The sequence below is a fragment of the Amblyomma mixtum genome, chromosome 1 (genome assembly GCF_055824585.1).
Source record: "Amblyomma mixtum isolate Tamu chromosome 1, ASM5582458v1, whole genome shotgun sequence".
NCBI classification, from domain to species: domain Eukaryota; kingdom Metazoa; phylum Arthropoda; class Arachnida; order Ixodida; family Ixodidae; genus Amblyomma; species Amblyomma mixtum.
Window position 1 is genome coordinate 161,843,020 of NC_143012.1, and position 27,048 is coordinate 161,870,067.

General features: G+C 49.5%; 1 protein-coding gene and 2 pseudogenes across 1 annotated transcript; all 3 read right to left on the reverse strand.

The window, feature by feature from the left end:
• LOC149369561 (uncharacterized) lies at positions 1-1,128 on the reverse strand (annotated as a pseudogene).
• Positions 1,129-1,161: 33 nt separating this feature from the next.
• On the reverse strand, positions 1,162-10,531 carry LOC149369562 (uncharacterized; annotated as a pseudogene).
• Positions 10,532-12,362: 1,831 nt separating this feature from the next.
• On the reverse strand, positions 12,363-26,098 carry LOC149369563 (4-vinylphenol methyltransferase 2-like). The gene is made up of 4 exons (XM_089574889.1): positions 25,778-26,098; positions 19,628-19,885; positions 17,716-17,884; positions 12,363-12,559 (listed from the first exon to the last, which is right to left on the reverse strand). Exons 1-4 carry the CDS (start codon positions 26,096-26,098, stop codon positions 12,363-12,365), a joined length of 945 nt encoding a protein of 314 aa, XP_089431015.1.
• Positions 26,099-27,048: the final 950 nt, after the last annotated feature.

Here is a 27,048-nt window from a genome sequence, read left to right on the forward strand (position 1 = left end):
CTAGGTTGTGCCGCCCGCGTCCTTTAGCAGACACTGGATCAGCGGCACTGCCGGGTCCTGAAGGAACAAGAGGAACACCCTCTAGAGCTCCATGGCACGATCTGGAGTCGTGGCATCCGGGCTGACCCAGATACTGAGGGAAGAAGATCACGGTAGCCACTTAATGGTGGTCAGGGCACAAATCAGACCTGGGATGTAGAGAGGATGATCCCAAAGCAGCAGTTGAACATGGGGCAGCACTGAGGTGCATGTGGTATTTTACATCCCTGATGTAAACGGTGAGGCAGGACACGGGTAGGGAGGGTGCCTGTTTGGATTCTACGAAGCAGGACCTATTCTTGTCGTCTGAGTACCTTTGGGAGATGATGGTGGAAGACGTTTATTTAGGGCTGCTTAAAAGTGTGAGTAGGGACTGGCCTTACGGGCCAGCCCATACAAATTCTAGGACAGGTCCTTAGTCAGGGACCCCTCTGGCTTCCGCGGCAGCTCGGGCCCTAGCGACGAAGGCTCTATGGCTTGAAGCGCACTCATAGAGAGCGGGTAGACTACTGCCCTGAGCTAGCCTGCACGACGCTGCTTGATCAGATGCCAGTCTGCCATCGGACCTGGTAGCTGAGGTTTTGTGGTGAGGGAACAAAAAGGAATATCGGTAGCTGGGGCTAGCACGGTAGAGAAATGATCGTGCGCTCGTCTGTGAGCCTTCTTGTTTCCGGGGAAGCCTAATGCGCGGGAGCCCAAAAGACGGTGACATCGTGACCGCTTTCGCGGAGCATGAATGCCTAATGTCGAATCTTCTCTAGTATAGGGTCAGTGTAAAGAGCATTAGTGCGTAACAGGTATTCAGCCCTAGCGTCTGTGTGCACACGGTGGTGAACGAGGTCAGTTTCAGAAGATGAGAGTGCCCATTCCAAATAGTCTAGGATAGCCATTAGCTCGGCTCAGGCGCTTTCCATTGCTTCTTCCGATAGGGGACGGTGTCGGTTATGATTATTAGTAGTCTGGTTCTACCACGTATTGACATAAGAAGTGTGATGCTGCAGTCGGCAGAAGGTGCAGCGTCTGTGTATATACTACGCGTGCAATAAACGCAGCTTTAGCGTGTCTGTTGGCATAAGCAAAGCGCCGCATTCTGTAATGAGGGTCTATATGTAGTGCAAGTGGCTACGCCTCGATGAGTGCCGATATACCCAAGCGGCGTTTGGCTGGGCTGAATGGCCGGTGCGTGGACGTCTTATCCGTGGAACATGCGTGGGTAGGCCTCCCAGCGATTATGGCGTGAAGCCTCGTCTCCTGCGTGTGATGTGCATATCGAGGAGCTCGGACAGGCCTTTGAGCTTGCAACAGCTCTTGAGGTGCGTTTAGAGACGCGTGTACCGCTAAGTTCCGGTGAAGATGCGTTTGGCCTCGTCAAGTAAGTGGCCGATGAGATCATACGGCCGCCCATACATAATGCGGATGACGAGTAATGCTTGAGCAAATTGGCGCATTTCATTTTCGTTTACTCCGTGGGTGTGGTTAGATTCTCCTTAAAGCGTCCGGAATAACTTTTCCAGTCTTCTTAACGCGCTTGAACCAAGTGCTCGCTGTGGCGTTCTCGTCGACGCACATACCGAAGGTTCGGATAGTCGAGCCCGGTGTGATGGGTAGGTTAGCGATGGAAATTTTAAAAGAGCACTTCTCTTCCTGTTTGATAACGATGGATAGGCCGCAGTAAATGACGTTGAACTCTGTTTTTTCTCTTTCTGCGGAGATGTGTAAGCCACACTTCGTGGCATAGTCGGGAATAATGTCAAGAGCTTTTTATAACACAGCCTCCTGCTCACCGATGGAACCTTGATGTGTCCACACAGTGACGTCGCTGCCATACACCGCATGCGTCAAGCCTGGTACGTCTGTAAGGCACCTTGGTAGCTGGTGCATAGCTATATTGTTACGGGAAAATACTATTTACATTTATTTACAAGCAATCGGTGAATAGTTCCTAGCGGCGAGCATAAGGAAGCACCAACGCCAGCAGGAAGCACCAGCAACCTCTTCTTCGTGCGACCCTTTCACGCGAGAGACCACTTCGACTTCCACTTCCTCTTCGTCGTAGCATGACCCCCGGCGGCAGGAGCGCCGTCCCGGCGTTAGGCCGGTGATAAAGGAGCGGCGTGGTAGGGCTTGAGGCGCATAACGTGAAAAATGTCGGTGGGTGGTGGACATGAAGAGGATGCAGGTGTATGAGGAGCAACTTCATACGTGACATCGGTGACCTGATGCACAACACGATAAGGACCATGGTAGGGAGACAAAAGTTTTTCAGAGAGACCGACGCGACGGGAAGGAGACCACAGAAGAACGAGCGACCCCGGTTCGTAGGTGACATGACGATGGCGATTATCGTACAATGACTTCTGCGCTTGTTGGGACGCTTAGAGCCGAGTTCGGGCGATTTGGCGAGCGTCTTCAGCTTGAGCAATGGCGTCCCGGGCGAAGGCGGTGACGGGACGGTCAGCGGATGGCACGAGTGTGTCCAATGGCAGGACGGCGTGTCTGCCGTATAAGAGATAGAACGGAGAGTAACCAGTTGTGTCATGCCTGGAGGTGTTGTAAGCGAACGTCACATACGGCAAGGCGAGATCCCAGTCTTTGTGGTCGGGGGAGACGTACATAGACAACATGTCTGTTAATGTTCGATTCAAACGCTCGGTTAGCCCGTTTGTCTGTGGGTGGTATGCTGTGGCAATCTTATGCTTGGTAGAACACGAACGCAGGATGTCGTCGACAACTCTGGACAGGAAATAGCGTCCGCGGTCTGTGAGTGATTGACGAGGGACACCATGTTGTAGAATAAGACTGTGCAAAAGAAAGTCAGCGACATCGGTCGCGCAGCTCGTAGGCAGCGCACGGGTGATCGCATACCGAGTGGTCTGTGGCTACTGCGATCCACCTATTACCGGAATCCGAGGTCGGGAATGGTCCGAGGGGATCGAGCCCTACACGGTGGAACGGCTCCACAGGCACGTCTATAGGATGCAGAAGACCAGGAGGTGGTGCCGAAGGCTTCTTTCTGCGCTGACAAAGGTCGCAATTGGTGACGTAATGCCGGACTGTACGGTATAATCCAGGCCAAAAGAAACGGCGCCGTATGCGGTCGTAAGTTCGGGCCACACCAAGGTGGCCAGCTGCAGGCAGGTCATGGAGTTCTGCAATTATAGAAGACCGCAGCTGCTGGGGAATGACTAGAAGGAGTGAGGGCCCGTCAGGACGGAAGTTGCGGCGATAGAGAATGTCATTTTGAGTAACGAAGAGCTGCAGGGAGCGCTTCAAGCTTCCAGAGCTGAGACCCTCGATGATGGTTTGCAAATATGGGTCTTTGCGCTGCTCCTCGGCGATGTTGTGTAGATCAGAAATGCCAAACAGGGAAGGGATATCGTCAGTGTCACTGAGAGCAGGTGGCTCGACAGGGTACCGAGACAGGCAATCAGCGTCTTGATGGAGACGTCCAGACTTGTACACGACAGTGTACGAATATTCCTGAAGGCGTAGCGCCCAGCGGCCAAGACGCCCAGAAGGGTCTTTCAGCGAGGACAGCCAGCATAGGGCGTGGTGGTCCGTGACAACAGAAAAAACACGCCCGAACAAGTATGGCCGGACTTTAGCTACAGCCCAAACTAGAGCGAGGCACTCACGTTCCGTAATGGAGTAGTTTCGCTCGGCAGGTGAAAGCAGACGGCTAGCATACGCAACCACGTGGTGTGGGCCCCGGGAGCGTTGAGCCAGCACGGCTCCGATCCCGTAGCCACAGGCGTCCGTGCGGAGTTCAGTAGGGGCCGCGGGATCAAAATGTGCCAGAATCGGGGATGATGTCAGCAGCCGGACAAGCGTGGAAAACGCATTTTGTTGATCAGAGCCCCAGGTAAAGTCTGTGTCCGTCTTCAGGAGGTCAGTGAGGGGACGAGCGATAAGGGCAAAATCTTGAATAAAACGGCGAAAGTAGGAGCACAGCCCAAGAAAACTGCGCACGTCTTTCTGAGAATTTGGGCGAGGGAACTGTTGCACCGCTGCAATTTTAGCTGGATCAGGACGTACACCGGAGGCATCGACGAGATGTCCCAGAATGGTGAGATGCCGGCGGCCGAATTGGCATTTGGACGAGTTGAGCTGGAGCCCAGCCGTACGAAAGACAGTCAGGATACTCTTGAGACGTTCAAGGTGCGAGGCAAATGTGGGCGAGAAGACAACAACATCGTCAAGGTAGCAAAGACACGTAGTCCACTTAAATCCGCGAAGGAGTGAGTCCATCATCCGTTCGAAAGTAGCTGGTGCATTACAAAGTCCGAACGGCATCACTTTGAACTGGTATAAACCGTCAGGTGTGACGAAAGCTGTCTTTTCGCGGTATTGCTCGTCAACGGCGATTTTCCAATAACCGGAACGAAGGTCAGTGGAAGAAAAGTATTGAGATCCGTGGAGACAGTCGAGAGCGTCATCGATCCTGGGGAGTGGGTAGACGTCTCTTCTTGTTATGCGGTTCAGGTGGCGGTAGTCGACGCAGAAACGCCAACTGCCGTCTTTCTTTTTAACAAGGACGACTGGAGAGGCCCAAGGACTGGACGACGGTTCGATTATGTCCTTAGCGAGCATCTTTTCGACTTCCTGTTGTATCACTTGGCGTTCGGAACTGGACACCCTATAAGGCCGGCGGTGCAGAGGAGTGGCGTCACCAGTGTTGATATGATGCTTCACAATAGTCGTACGAGCTAAAGGGCGGTCATTGAAGTCAAATATGTCCTGAAAAGATGTCAGAAGATGGGTAAGCGCCTCGGCTTGGTCGGCAGAGAGATCTGACCGCTGGACTGCCGTCACTACAACGTGACAATATTGGCAAAGTGGTCAGGTCTCGAAAGAGCTGTGACATGATCGTCCGGAGAGGACGATACACAATTTGTGACTGCAGAGATCACGTATTCATCGGTAGGGGACAGCGTGGCGAGGCACACGCCTTGAGGAAGCGTCTGGACGTGCGTACTGAAATTGAGAACAGGTAACCACGCGCTGTTTGCCGAGACTGCGACAACCGTATGGGCAAGGGCAACATTCTTTGTGACGGGCAAATCAAGGACAGGGGTGATGATATACTGGCCGTTAGGAAGAGGTGGAACAGATTTAAACAATACGTAAGTAGCGGCTTCAGGTGGTAAGCGGGTGAACTCGGCAGTACAGAGACGGTGCACAACTGGGGCAGGTGGTTCTGAGAGGTACGGTAGGTCCAACTCAACAACACTTGTAGCACAGCCAATAAGGGCTGCGTGCTCACTAAGGAAATCAAGGCCGAGTATGATGTCATGAGGGCACTGATTCAGAACGGTAAAGAGCACGGTGGTTTGGCGGTCAGAAATCGTCACACGAGCAGCACACAGGCCGAGGACTGGGGACGTTGTGCCATCGGCAACTCGAACAACGGCTGTAGGAGCAGGCGTCAGTACTTTGCGGAGGCGGCGTCGTAGGTCGGAACTCATCACAGAAATGTGGGCGCCCGTGTCAACCAGAGCAGAGACGGCCACGCCATCGACTTGTATGGTCAGTAAATTGCGCGGGGCACGAAGAACTAAACGAGTATTTTGGACCCGGGTCGTAACTGCAGCATCACCTCTGCACGCTGCAGAAATTAGTTTTCCGCCTGTGATCGTCCGTAGGGGCCGGGAGAGGAAGCGCGCGGTCGTTGCGGCGAACGGGACTGGCGGCGCTGTGGAGATGGTGAGCGGCTGAAGCGGGGCGGCGGGACGTCGGTGGTGGGTCTTGACGTGTCCAAGGGTCGCGAGAAAGAGCTTGAGTCTGCAGCGTCGGGGCGATAAGGTGGGGTCGAGTAACGGGTCCGCTGGGAGGAGTACCATCGACTACGGCAATGACGGGCGATGTGGCCGACACGGGAACAGTTGAAACAGATAGGCCTGTCGTCGGGCGTACGCCACTCGGAGGGGTTGCGCGGTCGAGGAGCGGCGTAAACAGGCCGGACAGGGTATAGTGGAGGGACTTCGGGCACTTGGGAGGTATGAAGAGCGGCGACAGAGGTCAAACCCAAGTTAGCAATTTCCTGGCGCACGACGGCTTGAATAAGTGGAAGGGGCAGGGGCTGGTTGGCTGCAGGTGTTGCTAAGGAGGCCGGAGCAATGGCTTCAAGCTCACGGCGTACGATACGGGTCACGTTCTCTGGTGAGGTCGGCTGGTTCCGTGGGCAAAGATCTTGGCAGGACGAAGACGCAGCCGTGTTGGGCAGGCGTGCGATATGCTGGGTGATCCGTCGGCTTTTGGCGTCCTCGAAGCGGCGGCATTCTTTTACGATGTCTGCAATCTTGTCGCAGTTCTTATAAACGAGCAGATTGAAGGCATCGTCTGCAATGCCCTTCAGCACATGTCCGACTTTGTCAGCCTCGCTCATCTCCTTATCGACCGTGTAGCACAAAGTCAACACATCCTGAATATAGGACACGTAGGACTCCGTGGATGACTGGGCGCGACTGGCAAGATCTCTTTTAGCGGCAAGCTGCCGGCCGAGTGGTTTGCCGAAAAGGTCCATAAGTTTCTGCTTACAGTCATCCCAACTGGTTAATGTCTCTTCGTTACTATCATACCACTTCAGCGCCGTGCCCTTAAGGTAAAAAACCACGTTCGCAAGCATGAAAGTTTGGTCCCACCGGTTGTTAGCGCTGCACCGTTCATACTTGTGAAGCCAGGTCTCAACGTCAGCGTCGTCGTCCCCAGAGAAGGGCCCAGGATCCCGAGGGTGAGTGAGGACCACCGAGGACACTGATGCTGCCGAATCTGAAGGAGCGGCTTCCGTCATTGTAAGCCGTGGAAGGTAGCGGCGGCGTGAAAGGTACGTCGGGGGTGGAAGGTAGCGTCCGCTGCGTAGTTCCGTCTTGCCGCACCTCCACCAAGATGTTACGGGGAAATACTATTTACATTTATTTACAAGCAATCGGTGAATAGTTCCTAGCGGCGAGCATAAGGAAGCACCAACGCCAGCAGGAAGCACCAGCAACCTCTTCTTCTTCGTGCGACCCTTTCACGCGAGAGACCACTTCGACTTCCACTTCCTCTTCGCCGTAGCAATATTAAAGATAGTGAGGGATACCGCCGAGCCCTGCAGCGCTGGTGTCTTGACCCACTTGGAATTTGTGGCTTCGTCCTTCTTGAAAACCCGCTATGAAGTTGCACACTTTTACTATAGGTCCAAGGGTGCGTGCTTTGGTCATGATGCATTGTTGCGGTAGACGCCATGAAAGGCCTTGCGTATGTCCACTCCGACAAGAGCCCTTGGATGCACCGAATTATAGTGGAAGACATCCTCTTTGAGATAGAACGACTGGTCTTGTATGAATAGCCCGGGACAAAATGCGTAGTGCGTGAGGGTCGAAAGGTAGCGATCTTCAAGATACCATATCAAGAGTGCGTCGACAATGTTCTCCAGTACTTGACAAAAGCAGCAGCCCAACTCTTATCACAAAATCTTCCCAATTCTGGCCTCGGAGTACCTCTACCTCCTGTAAGCAGGCGGTGAATAGCATCGGCGAGACCGTGTCTGCCTGCCTGACACCTTTCCTTATTGTAATTTCATTACTGACTTTATGAAGGACTACGGCAGCTGTGCAGTCGTTGCAGATATCTTCCAGCATTTTCACATAAGACTCTTCTACAACCTGATTCTGCAATGCCTGCATGACTACTGAGGTTGCCACTGAGTCAAATGTTTTCTGGTAATCAATGAACGCTATAAATAGGTGTTAGTTATATACTACACATTTCTCTGTCCCCTGATTGATAGTGTGAATGTGGTCTATTGTCGAGTATCTTTCACGAGAGCCTGTCTGATCATTTGGCTGATTGAAGTCTAAGATTGTCCTGATTCTATTGGTGATTACCTTAGTAAATACCTTGTAGGCAACGGACAGTACGCTGATCCGTGTGTAATTTTTCAAGTCCTGGACGTCCCCTTTCTGATGAATTAGGATAATATTAGCGTTCTTCTGAGCTTCTGGTACGATCGAGGTCATAAGGCATTGCGTATACAGGTTGGCTAGTATTTCGAGCACAATCTCTCCTCCGTCCTTCAACAAGTCTCCTCTTAACTCATCCACCCCAGCTGCTGAAAAAGAAGACTGCAGTGACTGACAGGTAGCGCGTCCGGCTCCTAATCCAAAGTGGCGCGGTTCAGTTCCACGATCGGCCCCTATGTAGTTGTTTTTCTAAATATTCATAGCAGAAGGCATAGAGGCTTAAGACGAGGGCGTAAATTCTGGAAAAAGGGAGTGAAATATGGGACGAGCGTATACTCCATTGAAAGGCGTTCGCTGCTTGCATCCTTACTTTGCTTTTTTTTTTCAATGTTTTTGAACATCACCGCTTGCGAAAGTCTTATCACTTTTGGTTCGTTTCGAGAGATTGATTACGCTTGTGCGCGCAAGGCACCTGCTTGTTTTTCCAAGAATGTTTGCAACGTGTTCCCGATTCTGTGATATTCAAGCAATGCCACGAGTACAGCATGCCTGTAGCGTCACTGCATGTCTACTCGACACACGGCACGCACACCATTCGACGATGTATCCGCGGCAAACTTCGAGGCTCAAGCTTGTGCCCAACTTTCAGGCGATGTATTCGTAGGAATGAAGCATAGAGCTGCGACCTGCCGAATTTTGTTCACGTATTTTAGTGCTAGTTTCTCGTCATTACAGTGGAAGGGCTACCATTCTGAATCCGCGGTAAAAAAATGGCTGAGGCTTAACTTGGTTAAGCCTGGAGAATGCGAAGCATCATCGTGTTGCGTAATTTGGAGGCGCACAACCACAGCGACGGCGCGAGGTAGGCCCCCGTTTCTCCACTGCCGTGACATCATCGTGTCACGTGGTGCGACGTCATGTATCACGTTATTTGGAGGCGCACAACCACAGCGACGGCGCGAGGTGGGCGCCCGTTTCTCCACTGTCGTGACGTCATCATGTCACGTGGTGTGACGTCATGTATCACGTGATTTGGAGGCGCACAACCACAGCGATGGTGCGAGGTGGGCACCCGTTTCTCTACTGTCGTGACATCATCGTGTCACGTGGTGTGACATCATGTATCACGTGATTTGGAGGCGCATAACCACGGTGAAGGGCTGAAGTGGTAGTGTGATGAAACAGGTAGGCATGCATAACGGCAAATATGTGAACAGACTTAGAAGTCAACCAATCCCGTAAGATGATTATTGGCCTGTACAGAACGAGTGACACCTTAAAAGTAGGAAAAGAATACTAGTACAATAGGCGAATAATACGAGATGGGCATCTCATTATTATTATTATTATTATTATTATTATTACTACTACTATATATCTAATTCGCTAACGTTAAGAAAGATAAAAAGGATCGAATAGAGATAAGGAACAGGCTGCCGGCTGGAAGCACAAGACGCACAGCGCCTGCCTGCTCCTGAAAGAATAGAGAAGACAATGGAGCTAATAAAGATTAAAAAACCCAAGATGAGTCCACGATATATTAGCACATGCTGCAAACGAAACGAATATATACCTATAAAAGCTGTTACTACGTCTGTAGGTCTTTAACAATAAAGGGTTGCACTGGAGTCATTTCAAGACAAGCAGCTTGCTGGACAAGCAGATAGAAGTTCGTTTGAAAGTTTGAAAAGTTTATTCGGCCATATTTCCAATATGCCCCCGGGGAGAGGCAAAAAGAGGCAGACAAAGCATGCCTCCTGACGAGGCCTACACCATGGACACAAGACACATCAGGACACACATCAGGACACAGGTGACTAAATGGCAAATCACATATGCAATAAAAAAACACCTTACAAGAAAAGAACAGCATACTTTAGGGTAGCAAGCCTAATCGCAAAAACATAATAGAAAGACATTCCTAAAATCTTTACAAAAAACAGAAACATGACACTGCTACAGCCGAACTGTCTAACCAGAAAAAATACAACGCAACTAATACTAGCAAAGTGAAAATCTTTTGCAAAATCGACAACAGACACTGGAGTACAAATATGCAAGGAAGAGAAAAATCCAACACTGATAAAAAAAACAAAAAAATCATAAAAACAACAACAAAAGAACAGTGCCAACTCACTCAGATAAATTCAAAATTACAAAACAGGTACAGTTTACAACAGGTCTAAGTTTAGGCGAAAACGTTTCGAGGGTCTAACCTCGCAAAACAAACTTGTCAAGCAGTGCGAATTCGGGCTGCACTGGCGCATGCAGGGTGAGGATAACGAACAATGACTAAGCGATGCCGCTGCTACTCCAGCTCAAATACGGCTGGTTAGGCTTTTCCGGCTGCACACCAAAGTACTAATCAATTAATTGCGTAACTGCGCCTACCTTACTCATTGCGGTATAGGAACCAGCCGGATGTACTGTGACGCGTTTTTGCTCCGCGCTTATACAGTCGTCTGTCGGTTTTGAAGTTTATTCGCACTGCCCGCTTCATCAGGCGCGACTGTCGCTGCATTCGCCAGCGGGTGCGCGTACGTCGTCATCGCGGCAGCTTTTGCGTCGCGTTTGTATAGTCGCTTCTGCTTCGACCGAGCGCACAGCTGCATCCTGACGTCGGCGTCGCTAAACCTCTACTAGAGTGGCGTGTTTAAGAGCGGCGTCATCATCGCTCATTCTTGTGGAAGAACTGGAACCGGTACCCGAGGCAATCACCTTCCGGTTATAGCATTGCTCCGACGCTCCCGCGAAAGGCTGCGACGATCCCTCAAGAACTACGGTAAAAAATACGATCTAATAACGGAAAGGAATTGAAATGAAGAGAATACACAAATACAATAGAGTTAACACAGATGCGAGATTTCTATCATTAGTGTTTTTTTATATGTATGTTAATTGCGGTAGAATTCGGGAATGTCATCTTTTAGGCTTTTTTGGCGTCATCAACTCTTCGTAAAAGCACATCTCGTTTTCTTTATGTTATGCCTCTTCTCGCAATAGTTCCCTGTATGCACGCGCTGTACTAACGGCTCTATCGGCAATATATCAAATGTTTTCTTCAAGTGTTACACCCGTGCTACATGTGCACAAGAAATGCCAGTAAATGCTTAAGGCGTTCAGTTTGCTAATGTAATTATTTTCATAGTTGGTGCTGAGCGTCCACATTTATTGTGTGCATGGGAGAGACACAATGACGATAACGCCTGCAAGGCAGTGAGAAATTTCACCTGAATATAAACAGGGCTAGGTCTAGGTAACGCTGTTCACATGTAATATAAAGAAGATTTTGTGGAATATACCGCTGTTCTTGGTTGACAAGTCGAAAAGCAGCAATGAACTCGTGTTCCAGCACACAAACTGGGAATACCTGTCAGAAGTGCTGCTAAAAATGGTTCCCTTCGGATCAAAACTGCAGTGCCTCATCTGACTGAAAGTTATGAATGAACTATTTCAAACTGGTTAGGAAGTTCTTATTAATACAGTTGCAAGCTTTTCTGCGTGTGGAATGGGAAAAGAGTACTCACTGCTCGGGAGAATGAGTTGTGGGTGAACTCTGTAGGTCGCGAATGGCAGTAACGCTAATACCGCGCGAATGCCATTAAAACCTAAAGCAGTAAGCACTTAACGGCAATAAATTTGCCCGTGTGGCATGGGTATTAGTTACCAAGGCACTTCATGCTTTCCTGCATTCGGCACACATGCTTCTTATTTCATGTATATTTTTGCAAAACATGCCGGAACAGAACCGAAATAGCGCTAAGCCGTATCTTTTGACTGATACATAAGACCCACTGTAAACCATTCCACTGAATCTAAGGATGGTATCGTTTTCATGTCGTGAAACTTGTGTCTCAAGCTTCAAGTGACTTCCCAAGGCACGAGCTTCGGCACTGGGCCCTACAGAGCGATTCGCAAAATATCTCGGGCATCTGGTCTTTGAAAGTTGAAATAAAGTGGCTCCCTTCCCCCTTTTACCTCCTATTCCCGTCCATCAAACCCTCAGGGCCTTTAAGTGCCAGGGAAGCTAGTAGGCGTGATCTGCGAAGCTAAGAAGAAAAACTAAGTGCCCTGGGAACTTTTGCAAAGAATCAGAGCTGAATGAACTTTTGATTCGCCGGACGACGTCTGTCGCGTTGTCTGCCCCGAGGGCTTACGAAATGAGCAGCGAGCAGTGATTAAAATATCCTTGATATTTTCAGAGGACACTGCATGCCCGTATGGGACATTGGTAGAGACACCTTCATTCAGTTAAGCGACTCTGAGCGATAGATCACAGAGGCGATACACACACAGTAATATGTGTACATAACCGCCACCACCATCTAGCAGAAAACAAGATCACTGATATCATGAGAATGAAATTAGTTGTCCGGTGAGCTAAGCCGCGGCGCTGGGCTCAGCAGCAGCCGGCGAACATGGCCTGGCGTGGACCCTGTAGATTCCCACGAGCATCTCCCAGCCAGAGGTTGTCTGCTTCACCCGCGGTCGTAGACACTCGATGAAGACTTCTTTCAAGGCGCCCCGGTCAGCCGCTGGCACATTGGCGTCCACCAAAAAGCACTCCGTGTACATATCTGCCATCGGGAGGAAAGTCGCAGAGTATCAGCACCAATGAACTCCTGGCACATGCGTCTGGCGCCAATCACTCAGACAACAAGCCCTGGAGTCCACGCTCATCGGTCGCCGCTACTCGACTGCTTTATTGGAACCTACACCAGCACAGCTCGACTCTATCTGCTACTGAGATTCCTACTCATCCTTCAACTTTGTAGACGAGCCAACGCAGAGAGTACGTAAAACTACGCAGGGCTGTACCATAGCATAGCGTTCATATGTGTTTCTCCAACCAAAGCTGTTGCAGGCACAGCTGTAGAGCACATATCAAGACAGCTTTGAGTGAGCCAAACGCAGCGTGGCAAGGGGTGAAAAGTTTGTGATGCCCTTTCATAATAGTGAGTGAAAGCACTTCGGACATGGCCGGGACAACTTTGTATGGCAGTTGCGACTGCGATAAGACGGAAACGATTACAAAAAGAAAGATGCGAAAAGGCGACATAAAGCAAGAACACAATTTTTCCCTGTGCCATTGCAATGGCACCAACATACACAGTGTATAGTATATTTACAAGCCTGAAACTCGTCAAGCTGTCGAAAAATCAATGAATAATTGTTTCTTAATAACGGTTGGGTGAGAATGCATGACCTTAAATCGAACTCCTCCATTTTGGATTGACGCATCGCGTAAAAACGATAAAGGTGACTCTGCAGTTGGACTAAACCTGGTTGCCAGGACGCCACCATGTTATCCACTCCAAGCCCGGCAAGTGCCGCAACGCAAACCCTAGAAAATTGTGTACCTACTTTAGCCCCTGTGCTCCTGATATAGCGTGATGTGCATGCGCACGATGGAACCTTTATTTCATTGCCTACGCAATACCTTTGCGTACGCTATATTAATGTCCCTTCATGCCAAGATAAATTAGAACAGACATCCTTATATACAGGTATGCCACTTTCGCATATACAGAGAAAAGGCTGGGTGTTAACGAAGTGCCTGTTATATCCCGCCCAGCAGGCCGGCTTCGCAGACGAAGTCCCACAGGGAGCGACCCATGATGTGCGCACATGTACCGGTGTGCGACTCAAGCCGGATAGGATAATGGACAGTGTTCATACAATGAGCTCCACACCTTCAGTCCCTCACGAGGCTGGCTACAGTCCAGGTACGGAGGTCGGGCTGTGTGTCTTTGCCCTGCGGGCAGGCCTTGGTGGCGCGGGATTGTTCGCCACTGATAAACCGGCCGCCACTGCCTTCTCGTTCAGACGCCGTGAGTGGGACGACATGGCAATCCCATCGTTACTATCGTACATTAAAGTCACCTTCACCAAGTATTCGGTTACTTGGGCACAGCTTGCACAGCCACTTGAGCCGAGAATCCGTCTCATTAGCGGATGCTATTTGTCTCGGGCCCAGATACGCTTCGGCTGAGAGCTTCCAAAGCCGAAGTTTCCACTCATATGTTAGTGAGCAGAAAAACTGAATGTGAGCGTTGTTCGTACCAATACCGGCACAAATCGAGCAGCTTTGCTTGCTTACACCTCACTCTACTCGGCCTTCCTAAGAAGGCGCATTGTTTGTTGTGTAGCATATACGGGACCTGATAGATCATAAAGTTTCGTGAGAGGAATAGATGGCGCCATTTTGACCGAACTGGCAGGTGCTGCAAAGGTAGAGGTGGTGCCCTACCACACTGCCACGCGCTTGCTTTGTGGAAAGCGTGTTTGTGGAATTTCACAATATTGTACAGTGCAGGCAATTCAACGTCCCGAAGGGACATATATGGTAACAGGGACATCGTAGTAGAGGCCGCGGAAATAAATGAAGCCACCTGAGGTTCTCAAACAAGCGCTGACATTGCACGCCGCACGGGCGTTTGCGTATTTGGCGTCCGTCGAAATACAGCCGCCGGGGTAGGAATCGAACCCGCGGCCTTCAAATCGGCAGTCGAGCGTTGAATGGATGAATGTTAGGAACGTGCCTTTTGAATCGGGATGGTGGCACGTGCCACCATGCTCTTTATGCCTTTTTCTTTATATTTCTCGAAGGAATCTATCAAATTTAACAGCATTATTTATAAACTCGCCATGTTTCTTTATACAATATAGATTACATTTACATGAAAGCACCATGACGGGTGAATTTGAGGACTACAGCGTGCTCTGTTTGATGCGTACTTGGCGACAAAATAAGGTGGGCCATGTGAGCGCCTGCTTAAGTCGCTTACCGCGCCTTTTCCCAGCGCACTGCAACTGTCAAGACCATCGCGTGCACGTGCGCGTCCGTTAGGGGCCGCGGACATGACTTTTTTTCGAGTTTTCAGCGATCAAGCTAGTGACATGCAGCGCTAGGGGAGAAAGCTGACATTCGTAGGTGCAAAGTTCTGTGCTGGATTTAGCCGTGCACAATGTGCAGTCAAGCATGTGCTGTGCGCGCTGCAGTAAATAGTACTGATGCGGACCGGACGCTGCATCAATGAAAAGCGACAAGATAACACAAACTTTCGCAAAAAACCACAGCGTACAGTCATTTGCCTTTGCACTGCTCAAGGTGTAAGTGCAAACCTGTTTGAAAGAACGGAAGTTGCCGCTGGGGCGCACGTGAGGCCTAAAGGACGATATTAGCGGCACACAGCATGAAGCCTGGAATGCCCGACACGTGCTTAAGTTCTCCGCCTTCAACACTCGCCAACAAAAAAGTGCAATGTTTAGACGAATGACGAGCAGTTTTACACTGTGCAGCATGCAGGCGTTTCTACATTTAAAATATACTTTTAACTTTACTTGTGTGTGCTGTTTTCTGTGTATTATTTCCTATAAACGCCCCCGTACATTTTTCCTCCTATTGATACCTGTTCTTAAAACCGGCTTGCTTGGGAAGCATCTTTATTGACACAAAGGGAACGCGGGCAGGTGAATGCCGGCCTCAGTTTGTCAGAGCCATAGTCCGGGCCGCCGCAAGTGCCAGCCGCCTCGCGAGCACGGCGGGCAAGGGCCGCTTGAGCGCCGTCCGTCAAGCACCCGAAGAGGAAGGACTCCCAAGCCTCTTTAGTGGGGGTGGAATGGGAAGGGAGGTGGGGACTAGAGTGGAATGCCCACAACATGTGGGATAGGGAGCAACGGCTCTCTTTGCAGCGCGTACAGTCGGGCTTCACGGTCGGTTCGTAGCGAGCGGCCTGGGCCGGACACCAGAAGGCGTTGGTGTGGAGCTGCCGCAGAACGCGTCCGTCGGCCGTCTTCAGGCCTTTTGCAGGAGCAGGGTACCGTAAGTGCCGAGCTTTGCAGTCGTCTATGAATTCTGGGAACCGCAACAGCGGTCGACCTAGATCTTCATCGGGGGATCGGAGGGCGAGTGCCCAGAAGATAAGCGCGCGTGAAGCGGCATTTCCTGCTTCGTTCTCCGGGAGCCCCTCATGGGTTGGCGCCCACAAGATACGACTAGGCTGGGGTTGTGTGTGCTGGACATCATTATATAGCAACTGGTGAGCTAGTGTGCCAATCTCACCGCGCATATAAATTTCACAGGACAGTCTCGAATCGGTGACGACAGTTCGGCGTTTGGGGTTGGAAACCGCGAAGGCATTTGCGACTTCCCGAGCCCGATGAGCACTTTCAACGCGGAAAGAGAGTTCATTGACCTGCGTCGTCAGACTTTCCTTTCGCATCTTTCAACTCTCCTCTGTCTGCACGTGGCAGCGATTGTGGATCAGCTCGAGCCAGCGGGCAGGCCCGTGCAATTTTCTTCCATTCTTCCCTCAGTCACAACAACAACAACTTCCATTTACGAACAGGAAGTTGCGGGTCCTTGCTGAAGGTCTTCTTCCTACTTAACATTTCACTTGTGGTTGGCTTTGTGAAATTGTCAGCACGCATTAGTACGTCGCTGAAAATGATCGCGAACGTGCAATCGCCCTCAAACACTAACTTTTATTGGCGGCAGCCGATTCTTTATCTCGTAATTTAATGGCATTTAATTTTATTAATTATGCTACAGGTCCGAGGGCATTACATAAGCTGTCTAGGTAAGGGGAGGCTACGGCTGTCTAGAGTGCGAAAGAAAACAGAAGGGTGACCACAACAGGCAATATACACTCTGTAGACAAATCTGCAGTCGCACAAGTATGACATGTAATTGCGTGCTCATAATCCTCATCTCATCCTGACTACGCCCAGTGCAGGAAAAAGACCTCTCCCATGTTTCTCCGATTAACCGTTTCCTTTGCCATCTGCGGACACCGTATCCCCGCAAACTTCCTAATATCATCCGCCCATCTAACTTTCTGCCGCCCCTTCGAGGCTTGCTTTTCGTGGAATCCGCTCCGTCACTTAAGGAGCAACGGTTATCTTGCCTCGCTTTACATGCCCTGCCCAAGCCCATTTCTTCCCTTTGATTTCGACTAGGATGTCATTAACCCGCGTTTGCTCCCTCACCCACTGTGTCCGTTTTTGGTCTCTTAACGTTACACCTAACATTCTTGTTTCCATAGCTCGCTAAGGACAAAGTTGCGCTCTAATTCATGCTCCACTTAGATTAGCCCACTAAAGGAATGCAAGCGTGCTATTATTATTGCTGTGACTGAAGGACTGATGCGAAGGAAAGTGCACGGGCCTGCCTACTGGCTCGAGCTGAGCTATAACCGCTGCCACGCGCAGACAGAGGCGAGTTGAAAGATGTGATAGATTGAAAGAACAGACGCGCATCGCAAAAACCGCGTCCACCCAAGTGACCACGCCAGCCGTAACAGATACCCTAGTCCCGCGCATGCATGCTATTCAATGTTCAAGATTATTTGCAGTGATTTTATTCACGCGATGAGCCACACAGACACAACAAACTACCACACTCGGAGAGCAAAACACGGACACTCCAAGCGTGCGCAAGCGTGGACAACAGCACCTTTTCTTTCGATTTCTTTCCATTTCCATTTCTTTCCACTCGTTTCTGTCTACACGCGGCAATGGTGATAGTGGCGCAGTTTGAGATGGTTATTTTCTCCTAGCAGTCGTTATGGGCTTTGCTGTGGTAAAACGAAAGGCTTATTGCTGGTGTGCAGCTGCTTAACGCGCAATACTTTTCGCGTTTGATCTGACGCACGCGGCACATGCCCATATGACACCAAACAATCACGCTAACGTCCCCTATGCATTTGTTTCTGCCAAGACGCTCTCTCACCGCAAAAGTGTCCGATATCGGGTGCGAGCCAGGGGCACTGTAGGACTTCGCAGGCGATGCACTCGAGCCCGGCGTTGGTGACGGACACTCGCGTCTCATCTTCGATTTGCGCCTCGGTGCCCGTGTAGTGGAAGTGGACCGCCGACGAAGGCAGCACAGTCCTTGGGTCCTGCAGGAGGGACCACGCGAAGGAACCAAGTCGTACCGTCATGAACGCCGCCCATAAACTGCATGGACATTTTTCACATGACTATCATCCCAATGGGCCGATCAGTCGGTCCAGTTGACTCATCGACCCGTCAACCAATCAACGTTGAGTTAATGTGTCGCGGGCAACACTAGCGCCTTACTGACGTTCATTAACATGTCGACTGAATGCGTCAGCACTGACCAAAAGGCTATACATTCTTCACTGCATACTTGTGGTCATAATGACCACATTACCCCGAAGAAAAAGTGATGTAACAGAAAAATGAAAACAAATAACAAGGGTCACTGAATGTCTTCACCCAGCCGCAAGAGTCTGTGGACAAAAAGAAGAATGTCACCGACATTAACATTCGATTTGAGATTTTGTCTCCATCAGAAAATATGATTAAAGCGCAAGTTACGAACCTTTTGTGGCAGGCGTAGCTTTCCTCTCGGGCATTAAAGACCCACAGGAGGTTACTTGGCATTACGCTGCAAGATGCGACGGGACAAGAACAGCCGAAGTGTTTTTGCCACTTTACGTGCTTGGCTTGCAAACTGAACAAGACATCGGTTGCGCTAAGTTCTTGATGGACGGTCCACGAGCCTTATGAACAAGATCAGCATAAAAAGACACGGTGCAATTTCGAATAGCCGAAATAGCTTTGTCTCTCGTCAGAAAGTTGCTATGCTGCTATTTCTGCGCTGTTTAAGAAAGCGCCACAAAGCGTGACTAAATATAATGACATTTGTCGGTGCTCTTTTCAGCCAATCCCGCACTAACAGACGTCATTCATTATGCGGACCAGTGAATAACGGGCAGTACTTTTTCCAAGACAGGAATAAGCCGGGCTAGTTGGAACATCATTTGAATAGAAACAGCGCATTAGACGGGACCAAAAAGAGAGAACATACAGACACAGGCGTGAAATATTTGAAGCATATGTAATTGATAAACGAGGAGAGAAGTGCGTCAGCACTCCTTCCATTAACTTGAAAAGAAAAGAAATCAGATTTCTCGATGGCCGATTGCGATGAAACTTGTAACCTAGTTTTAATGTTTTCATGTTTTTTATCATGTGGGGGAGATATGGGTTCTACATATTGCCGTTGCTGCAATAAACTTCTTTCAGTTGACAGTCAGCGCCTGTGTCTGTTTGTTCTCTCTTGTTGGTTCCGTCTAATGCGATGTTTCTATTCAAATGAAGTACTTTTTCGGCGGCTAGTTGGTCAGACTTCCAATCTTAAAAACGCGCGCACAATACAATAGCATTACAATAGACACGAATCCCGGGCACTTACGGCTAAATATTGAAATCGAGGCAGTTTCCAGTTCAATCTCTTAGCGCTGAGGTCTTCCTCCTCCCTGGGAAAAAAATGTTCAATTATCTCGCACGAATGCGAGTAGGTCATTGTTAGAACAAACTTCATTGTTATGCAGTGAAGTGTCTCTTTTTTTCTAGCGAACGCAGGAGTTGCATATTATAACAGTTGTCCCCCAGATTGATTCTTCATAATTTAAATTGTAGTGAGCAACACCTTGCATGGCAAGGTCAGAAGTCTTTAGTTGTGTCCCAGCTGTTAGTTCTGGCGCCACAGCGTGGAGGTGATCAATAGTGACAGATAGGACCAAAAAAGATACCGGGAAGAGTATTGTACAAAGAAATCAACCCTAGGCTAGGTTGTTGTCGAAGAACTCGCGGATGTCATTGGTTAGACTTACTGGAACCAGATTTTTCCACTCAGGCATTCTGTGCACATCCAGCCAGGCATCCAGAGCCGGGTTGGTCACGCATGCCGTGACGAGGCACTCGCCGTCCGTTGACAACAGGCGGCCTATGTTCCGGAAGGATGCCGTCTGGTCCGACACCAGATGGAAGCACAGAAAAGAGTAGACACGCGCAAATTGGCCGTACTTGGCGACGCAGGCGGACGCTTCCAGGTCTGAGTCGATGTCCAAGTGGTCGTATACAATGCGGTCCTGCGTGGTTGGAATAGTAAAATGGGCTGGCAGTGGGTAGCCGGACAAGAGGACGCCGGAGCATTTACATCAGCTGCCTCACACGAGCTCAAGTGGTGTATTATTTTTTTTTCGCATTTCACAGAAAAGAAATTTAGTTCGGATGGCTAAGAGTGTTCCCCATATTGCAGTGTTATAGGAATGTTGTACTGTTTTAACCACAGTTCGCGTGAAGACGGCGGCACCTGGAGTAGCCAACCATCAGCACTTACTAAATTGGTCAAATGTTTCGGGGAAGAGTATGTACTCCCTTATTACAAATCTACTCCACCTTGGGGGATTCCCCTAAAACATTTGACCAACACAGTTCCCACTGGGAGTTATTGATCAATTCGCTCTCTCCCTACCATAAGCTTGCCGTCCCGGTTAGCTCAATTGGTAGAGCGACTGCTCCGGAGAAGCGGTTTTGCCGGGTTCGAACCCCAGACCAGGACGAATTTTTCTTTAACTACGAAGTTTCTGAGAAAGCTGTACAGCTTCCCTTTGTAGCCGTACGGCTGCGCTCGGGTGGATGTCAATGAGTAATTACTCCCTTATAGCACTTACTAAAGGGGCCACGAGGAACCGGTGTATACATATGCAGTATGTCATTGAGTATGTGTGTGACATATTACGCACGTACACTGGTTTCTCGCGGTCAAGTACGAATGAGTTGACAGGACGCGAAGCCACCTGCTTTCATGCGAACTGTGATCAAGATACTACCTTTACCAAATGCGGCCGACAGTGTTTCACGAAACTGAGTGCTCTAATAAATACACCATTACAAAAGAAAAAGGAACGACGTGAAGTCCACAAAATGCATCAACACACCAAGCAACAATTACCTCCATGATTTCAGTAAAGGCAACGAAATAATTTATTTTTACTTCTTTACAACTTGGCGCAATAATAACTCGGGAAATAATTCGACCGGAAGCAGATATCTGTTCCTCTAGCCTGCACAATATATAGAGGTGCGTAAAAAAGAACAAATCTAGTGTCGGGTTTGCGGTGACAGCTCAGCTTGTGCAGGGCTTTCTTTGTCTAGACGAGGAGTGTATTGTTATAAACTCCAGAATCACGGCCTATAAAGAGGTGGCTGGATTAGGTGTACATTAGGTTGGCTGGTTTATGCGGTTTAACGTCCCAAAGCGACTGAGGCTATGAGAGACGCCGTAGTGGAGGGCTCCGGAAATTTCAACCACCTGGGGTTCTTTAACGTGCACTGACATCGCACAGTACACGGGCCTCTAGAATTTCTCCTCCAAAGAAATTCAACCGCCGCGGCCGGGGTCGAACCCGCGTCTTTCGGGCCAGCAGCCGAGCACCATAGCCACTGAGCCACCGCGGCGGCTTAGGTGTACATTAGTTGGTATATTATTTAGTTGCACATTAGCTGGTGTATTAGGGGCAGCTAGTCGCCGGAGTGGTAGGGTAGAGTCCTGTATGTTTGAGAAAATGAGCTGTGATGGTGCATGCCAGGAGACGTTAGCGCTTTTTTCTGCACATTTAAGTAAAGTGTAAGCGCGCGATCGCCTGTACACTGAGGAGCAGAAGTCATCTCAAACAGACAGAAGTGATTTATATATGGAATTGCGCAGTCTTTAATACAGGATTTATTCCGAGTGACAGATTATCCGCCTATTTTCAACCATATTCGTAGCAATATGCATAACAAACAAGTTCAATAACAATAAAATGGCAGTAATAGCCTTATCAAGTGCCAGTGTGGCGAGCGCTGCTATGCCGATGCAAGGCATCCATATATGGTTGAATTGTTATCTGCTATTAACAACGGCTTCAAGAGGCTCAGTATTGTTATGTGACTGTACCAAAAGTGCTTGGGACGCAAAAAAACATATGGCTTTCAAAAGGCTGAAAAAGTTGCCCATTAAGAAAATATTCGCCTTGAAAAACCTAGGCATTGCTTTTTTTTATTGGTCACCAGGTTGTCCTATTCAAAAAATCAAATTGAGACCCTGATATAAAATAGTGTTCTTGATTCAAATGGTTTACCTTGCATAAAGATAATTTTCCCGAATCGTCTATAAACAATGCGAAACAGAGAAATGAGTCTCCAGTTGGAGAAATTTTTACTGCCGAGTTTAAAAATAAATATTTCGCGCTTCATCTGTTGTGGAGGTACGCTGGAGGCCCCCAACAAGTCAGAGCTCTTGAGCAAGAGAGAATGATGATTTGATTATAATGGCGCGAAGACAGCTTTTGGGCAAAGTTTCATAGCTAATGTGTTTGCACAAGGCGGCGAAATAAAGATGGTCCTCCTTAATGGGCGATATACACAGGCCAGGAATGTACACAGGGCAAAACGCATGTCTAGAACACGCTCTGAGCGTGTTTCGGGCGTAACACGCGATAACTAGCCATAAGATTTGGTTAAAAATGGTCTGCATGTAAACATGTGCTATTAAACTCATAGAATTTCATCGTCATTTTTGGCTTTCTTGGTCGCAGCGCCTTTGGGAGCTCCGGAACACACAGTTTGGTTCTTCTAGGCATGCGTTTTGCCCTCTGTACAAGTAAAGGAGAAATAAGGATTCCAGATAAAGTGAAGGCATTATGAAGGGATTCGTGATAACACGAAGCAAAACGAGCAAGGTTGGAGAGGAAGCCTAAGGCCGCTAGCCAACATTTCTACAACTCGACTGTTCTTCGTTTGGGCAGGTGGGCTCATCATTGGCATAGGCTCAATAGGGTTTCCACTTCAACGAAGAATACCAGTTAGCGGGGTGAGTATGTGAAGTCGACAGGGTTATAAGTTGATGAGCATGAAACTGAAAATGCTGCTGTACAGGCAAAGGGGAACTGTTTGTTTACACAATCGTCAACTTAAAAAAAGCTCTACAGGAGCTTATAGGCCGACAGCAATAAGAAGACCTAATTAATCATGGTCAAAGACAATTTGCCCAAGGGGCAGCTATAGGCCGGGCAACGCGAGTGAGAATAAAATGCAGGAGCAACGGCGACTATTAGAAACGCCTCAACTCAGGAAAATATTGCCGCGTATCATTGTAGCGTCCGTTAGTTCGCGCAAAGCCGCAGAAAAGGGGTGTTATCATTTTTGTTCATGACGCGAGAAGCGACCGGTCTAATCTCGATTTTTCACAGCCATGAACAGCTGCATCTACATGTTTCCAGATTACTCTAGATGATCTCGACCTGTTATCTCGAAGTTTCCTTGCCGGCTTTAAATTGAACGATGCCGCTAGCAGCGGGTATTCGTAGTTCGACGACCGCCGAGCACGCCTGTTGCTTACGCCGCCGCCGAGTGATTCAGTTCTTTTAAGGGCGCAAGTCAGCCCAAATAAAGAGCTTCGTTTGAAAGTCTTTGTTGCTGTCTTCCTGAACGCTGGACTGCCGTCACTACAACGTGACATCTGGTGGAGGTGCGGGGTAGCCTTCCAGGTACCGGACAACCCCTGCAAGTCGTGACGCCAGCCCTTTGAATTATTCGCCGGAAGACCTGACTCCAGTCTACCACGCAGCCTCTGGAGCCTCCAGCCATGACTTACGCCGCAGCAGTGCGCCGTCCTGTACCTCGACGACGGGACCCACGTCCCTATCGCCCTTAGCCAGCTGCGCTGGAGCGCCGCCCTCTCGCCCCAACTCGCCCGTCCTACGAGCGTCGTACACGGCCGAGGAAATGCGTCGAGTGGAGAACACCCGACCAGCGCCGCCCACAATGCTTCCACTGCGGAGAAGCCGGTCTCATTCTCCGGTACTACCCATACAGGAGAATGGGCATCCGAGGGTTCCCTTACGACGCCCCACGACCCCGACCCGGCCAGCGACCAGCCGAAATCGAGGATTTTTTGCGTCGCGAAGGATACTCATCGCCGAGCCGCCTATCGCTTTCTCCGTCGCCATCGTCACCGCGCTAAGTGTCTCCTAGCCGAGGCTACGTAGTGCGTGGACGCTTCCCCAGCGCCCGAAGGTTAAACTGAATAAAGCAGCCTCTGGAGGTGAGGTTGCTTCTGAGCGCAAGAACTAAGATCCTCCATCGACGAAAACAGAAGACCATGCCCCCTACGACGACGACGACCCCTACGACGACGACGACCCCTACGACGACGACGACGACCCCTACGACGACGACGACGACCCCTACGACGACGACGACCCCTACGACGAAGACGATCCCTACGACGACGACGACGCGGCCAGACTTGAAGCTTTTACCGCTGCCCTTACACCTATTAGGAACGCTAAAGGACTCTAAGTTCTCGAAGCATTCTCCGTGTTTAATTTCATTTTAAAGCATCGAGGCGATGCTTCTTTGGAAGGGGGGTAATGCCGCGTATCATTGTAGCGTCCGTTAGTTCGCGCAAAGCCGCAGAAAAGGGGTGTTATCATTTTTGTTCATGACGCGAGAAGCGACCGGTCTAATCTCGATTTTTCACAGCCATGAACAGCTGCATCTACATGTTTCCAGATTACTCTAGATGATCTCGACCTGTTATCTCGAAGTTTCCTTGCCGGCTTTAAATTGAACGATGCCGCTAGCAGCGGGTATTCGTAGTTCGACGACCGCCGAGCACGCCTGTTGCTTACGCCGCCGCCGAGTGATTCAGTTCTTTTAAGGGCGCAAGTCAGCCCAAATAAAGAGCTTCGTTTGAAAGTCTTTGTTGCTGACTTCCTGAACGCTGGACTGCCATAACTACAACGTGACAATATGACCTACTTGGTAGAAACTATCCCCTTAACTTCCTGCCTAAAAAACGAACAAGAGCTAACGCTGAGCTTCCACCTGCTTTTTCACGAGAGACTAAAACCTTCTTCCTTAAATGAAAAAAATCTGCGTAAAAACCACCATATGCTAACATTGACCGTGTCAAGACCCTATTTACCGACGATTCAATTGTGACACACAGACGAAACGCGAACATTGAAGAGATACCCCTGTGCAGACTAGGCTAGTTAAGACTCCCCCGCCAACAATAAGCTCATGCTCTCAATGCAGATGTAAGGACTGTAAATAGTTACAAAGAAACACCGTGGTGAGAAGCACGGTACGTGATTTCATCTTCGTCGTAACAATCGGCTTGAAATGATTGTCATCTGAAATTATATCTACATGCTGCAATCCTCCTCCTATCAGGAAAAAAATATATCGGGACAACAGGAAAATCATTAAGCCTGAGACTGAATAGCCACCGTGCTAAGGAGGGAAAGAACCGCCCAATGGCAGTTCGGAATGTTTTGATCGACGTGGTATTCACGTCTGTGGCCCTAAACTATTCATTCTCTAATGAGATCTCAAGTGTGCAAGACAGAAAAAAACTAACGGTATGAAGCCAAAGCGCTAATTGGGTATGCCCATATATGCGGAATTGGTTATTCTCGAATTTACATCCTCAGATCCCTGGGAACTCTCATACAGGTCCTGGTTCAGTGATGCAGCCGCTAAGCAATACGCCACTGCCCTGCGATGGCAGGTGCTGCAACCTGTGGGTCTTGTGCGACTCAGGTTGCTCTTCCGAGGCAACTTCACGCGACCAATCATTCATTCAACTCGCACCTTCCACAGTGGTCAGGTTACATGCAATCCGGTGGGCAGTAGGTGAGGACACCACAGGGTCGCGTGACCTAGGTGACCACCCTAGGTTGCTGCTCTGGAGATTTTTCTTCAAAACGCTTACGACGGCGCCGATGGCGCCAGGATCTCTGCAGAACCAGAGCCTTAACACTTTCCTGTGAGAAAAGGTCCCGAACGATCGCCCTACAAGCATGGCATTCTAGTGTAATGCTAGCGGTGCGCTGCTATCGAGAAATGAGCCCCACTAAAGCGCGCAAGTTGGCAATGGGATCGATCAACTGTCTCTCTATATGCTTAGACAAACACCATGCTGTCACCTGGGCGTTGTTCCTGCGTGCGAACTCCAGCATGGACGGTGATATGTCTGCGGCCACGATCCTCGTGGCTGACCCGGCCAGCGGCAGGAGAACATTTCTCGTAAAGCCGCCGATCCCGCAGCCCACGTCCAGGTGCTGGTGGTCGATATGCGGCTCCCCCAGGAACGTGGTCCTGTCAAGAGCCGCCCGGTCCAGCTGCCACAAATAGGACTCATGTCGGCCGTAGGAGACCGGATCCATGCGCTCCTTGCGGCAACCGGGCTCCTCAACATCACCCTTGGGGATGGGGCTGGCCAGGGTACAGGTGTCCAGGAGTCCCATGTCTCTTTCCAGTAGGAGCCCGTCGCGGTCGTCTGTGTGGGGTCCGCGAGAACTGAGCTACTTATTGCCTCGTTATTTTTTTTTATCCCACGCACCGCTACGGCAGCTGTGATGGAAGGCCGCAACCGTGCGACCTAATCTGTGAACCCCTGCTCTGACAGCGTCATAATTTGCGTGTCAAAATGCAGCTAAACTCAAACATTCTTGTTTCATTCTCTTCCCCCACCATGGCAACTCGCAAATTTTGTTATGTTCCGCGTTCTGCATGGAAGGACAGAATTGGTAAAAAATCCCGCTATGCCCGAAGTGTGTACTCAAATGGAAAAACAAGATATGCTCCTGCGGCCGAATAAAGATGTCTGCTTTCAGTCATTGTCCGCGTTACGGATGCATTTGCCACTTTCTAAGGGTTCCCTCAGCAGTTGCAAGGAGCGCAGACAAGACTACGACAGTGTGCAAGTAACTGTGGGAGTTTATTCGTGTGATTTCTAACACCCTGAGAATAATGGTATAAGTCTTGATAAAACATTTCTCTAAAAGGGCGTTTTTCACCGGAAGACAATTTGCAGGGCTGTGATGCCGTTCTTGCTATGTAACGCTCGTATGCCGCTCGTGCAGGTGACGTGTTTCATGGTAGCAGAGACCAAGATGCAGCACTTTACATATGGAGATGTGTATCATGAGAACTTCAGTAGAGTTAGTCCTTGGGCTAGTTGGTATACTTGATTTAAACTCATAGTTTTTCAGCGCGACGGCACACGTTCAAAGAAAAGAAGCAGGAAGTGAAGAAGGACGAACACAGCACCGACGTCAACTGAAAAAGCATATCTTATATCTTGGTTGTCCTTTAGGAAGTGAATTACATCCATAGAACTCCTCGCTATAAAAGGATCATTAATCTCGAGTTCATTCAACACTCTTTGAAGGAATCTGCTGATATTAATTTGCCA

Coding starts and splice junctions, on each gene's coding strand:
- LOC149369563 (XM_089574889.1), bottom strand. CDS start 26,098: ATGGGACTCCTGGACACCTGTACCCTGGCCAGCCCCATCCCCAAGGGT. Junction 17,885..19,627: donor AGTGGAAAAATCTGGTTCCA/GTAAGTCTAACC, acceptor TCCCTCCTGCAG/GACCCAAGGACTGTGCTGCC. Junction 12,560..17,715: donor CGATATCGGACACTTTTGCG/GTGAGAGAGCGT, acceptor TCCCGATGGCAG/ATATGTACACGGAGTGCTTT.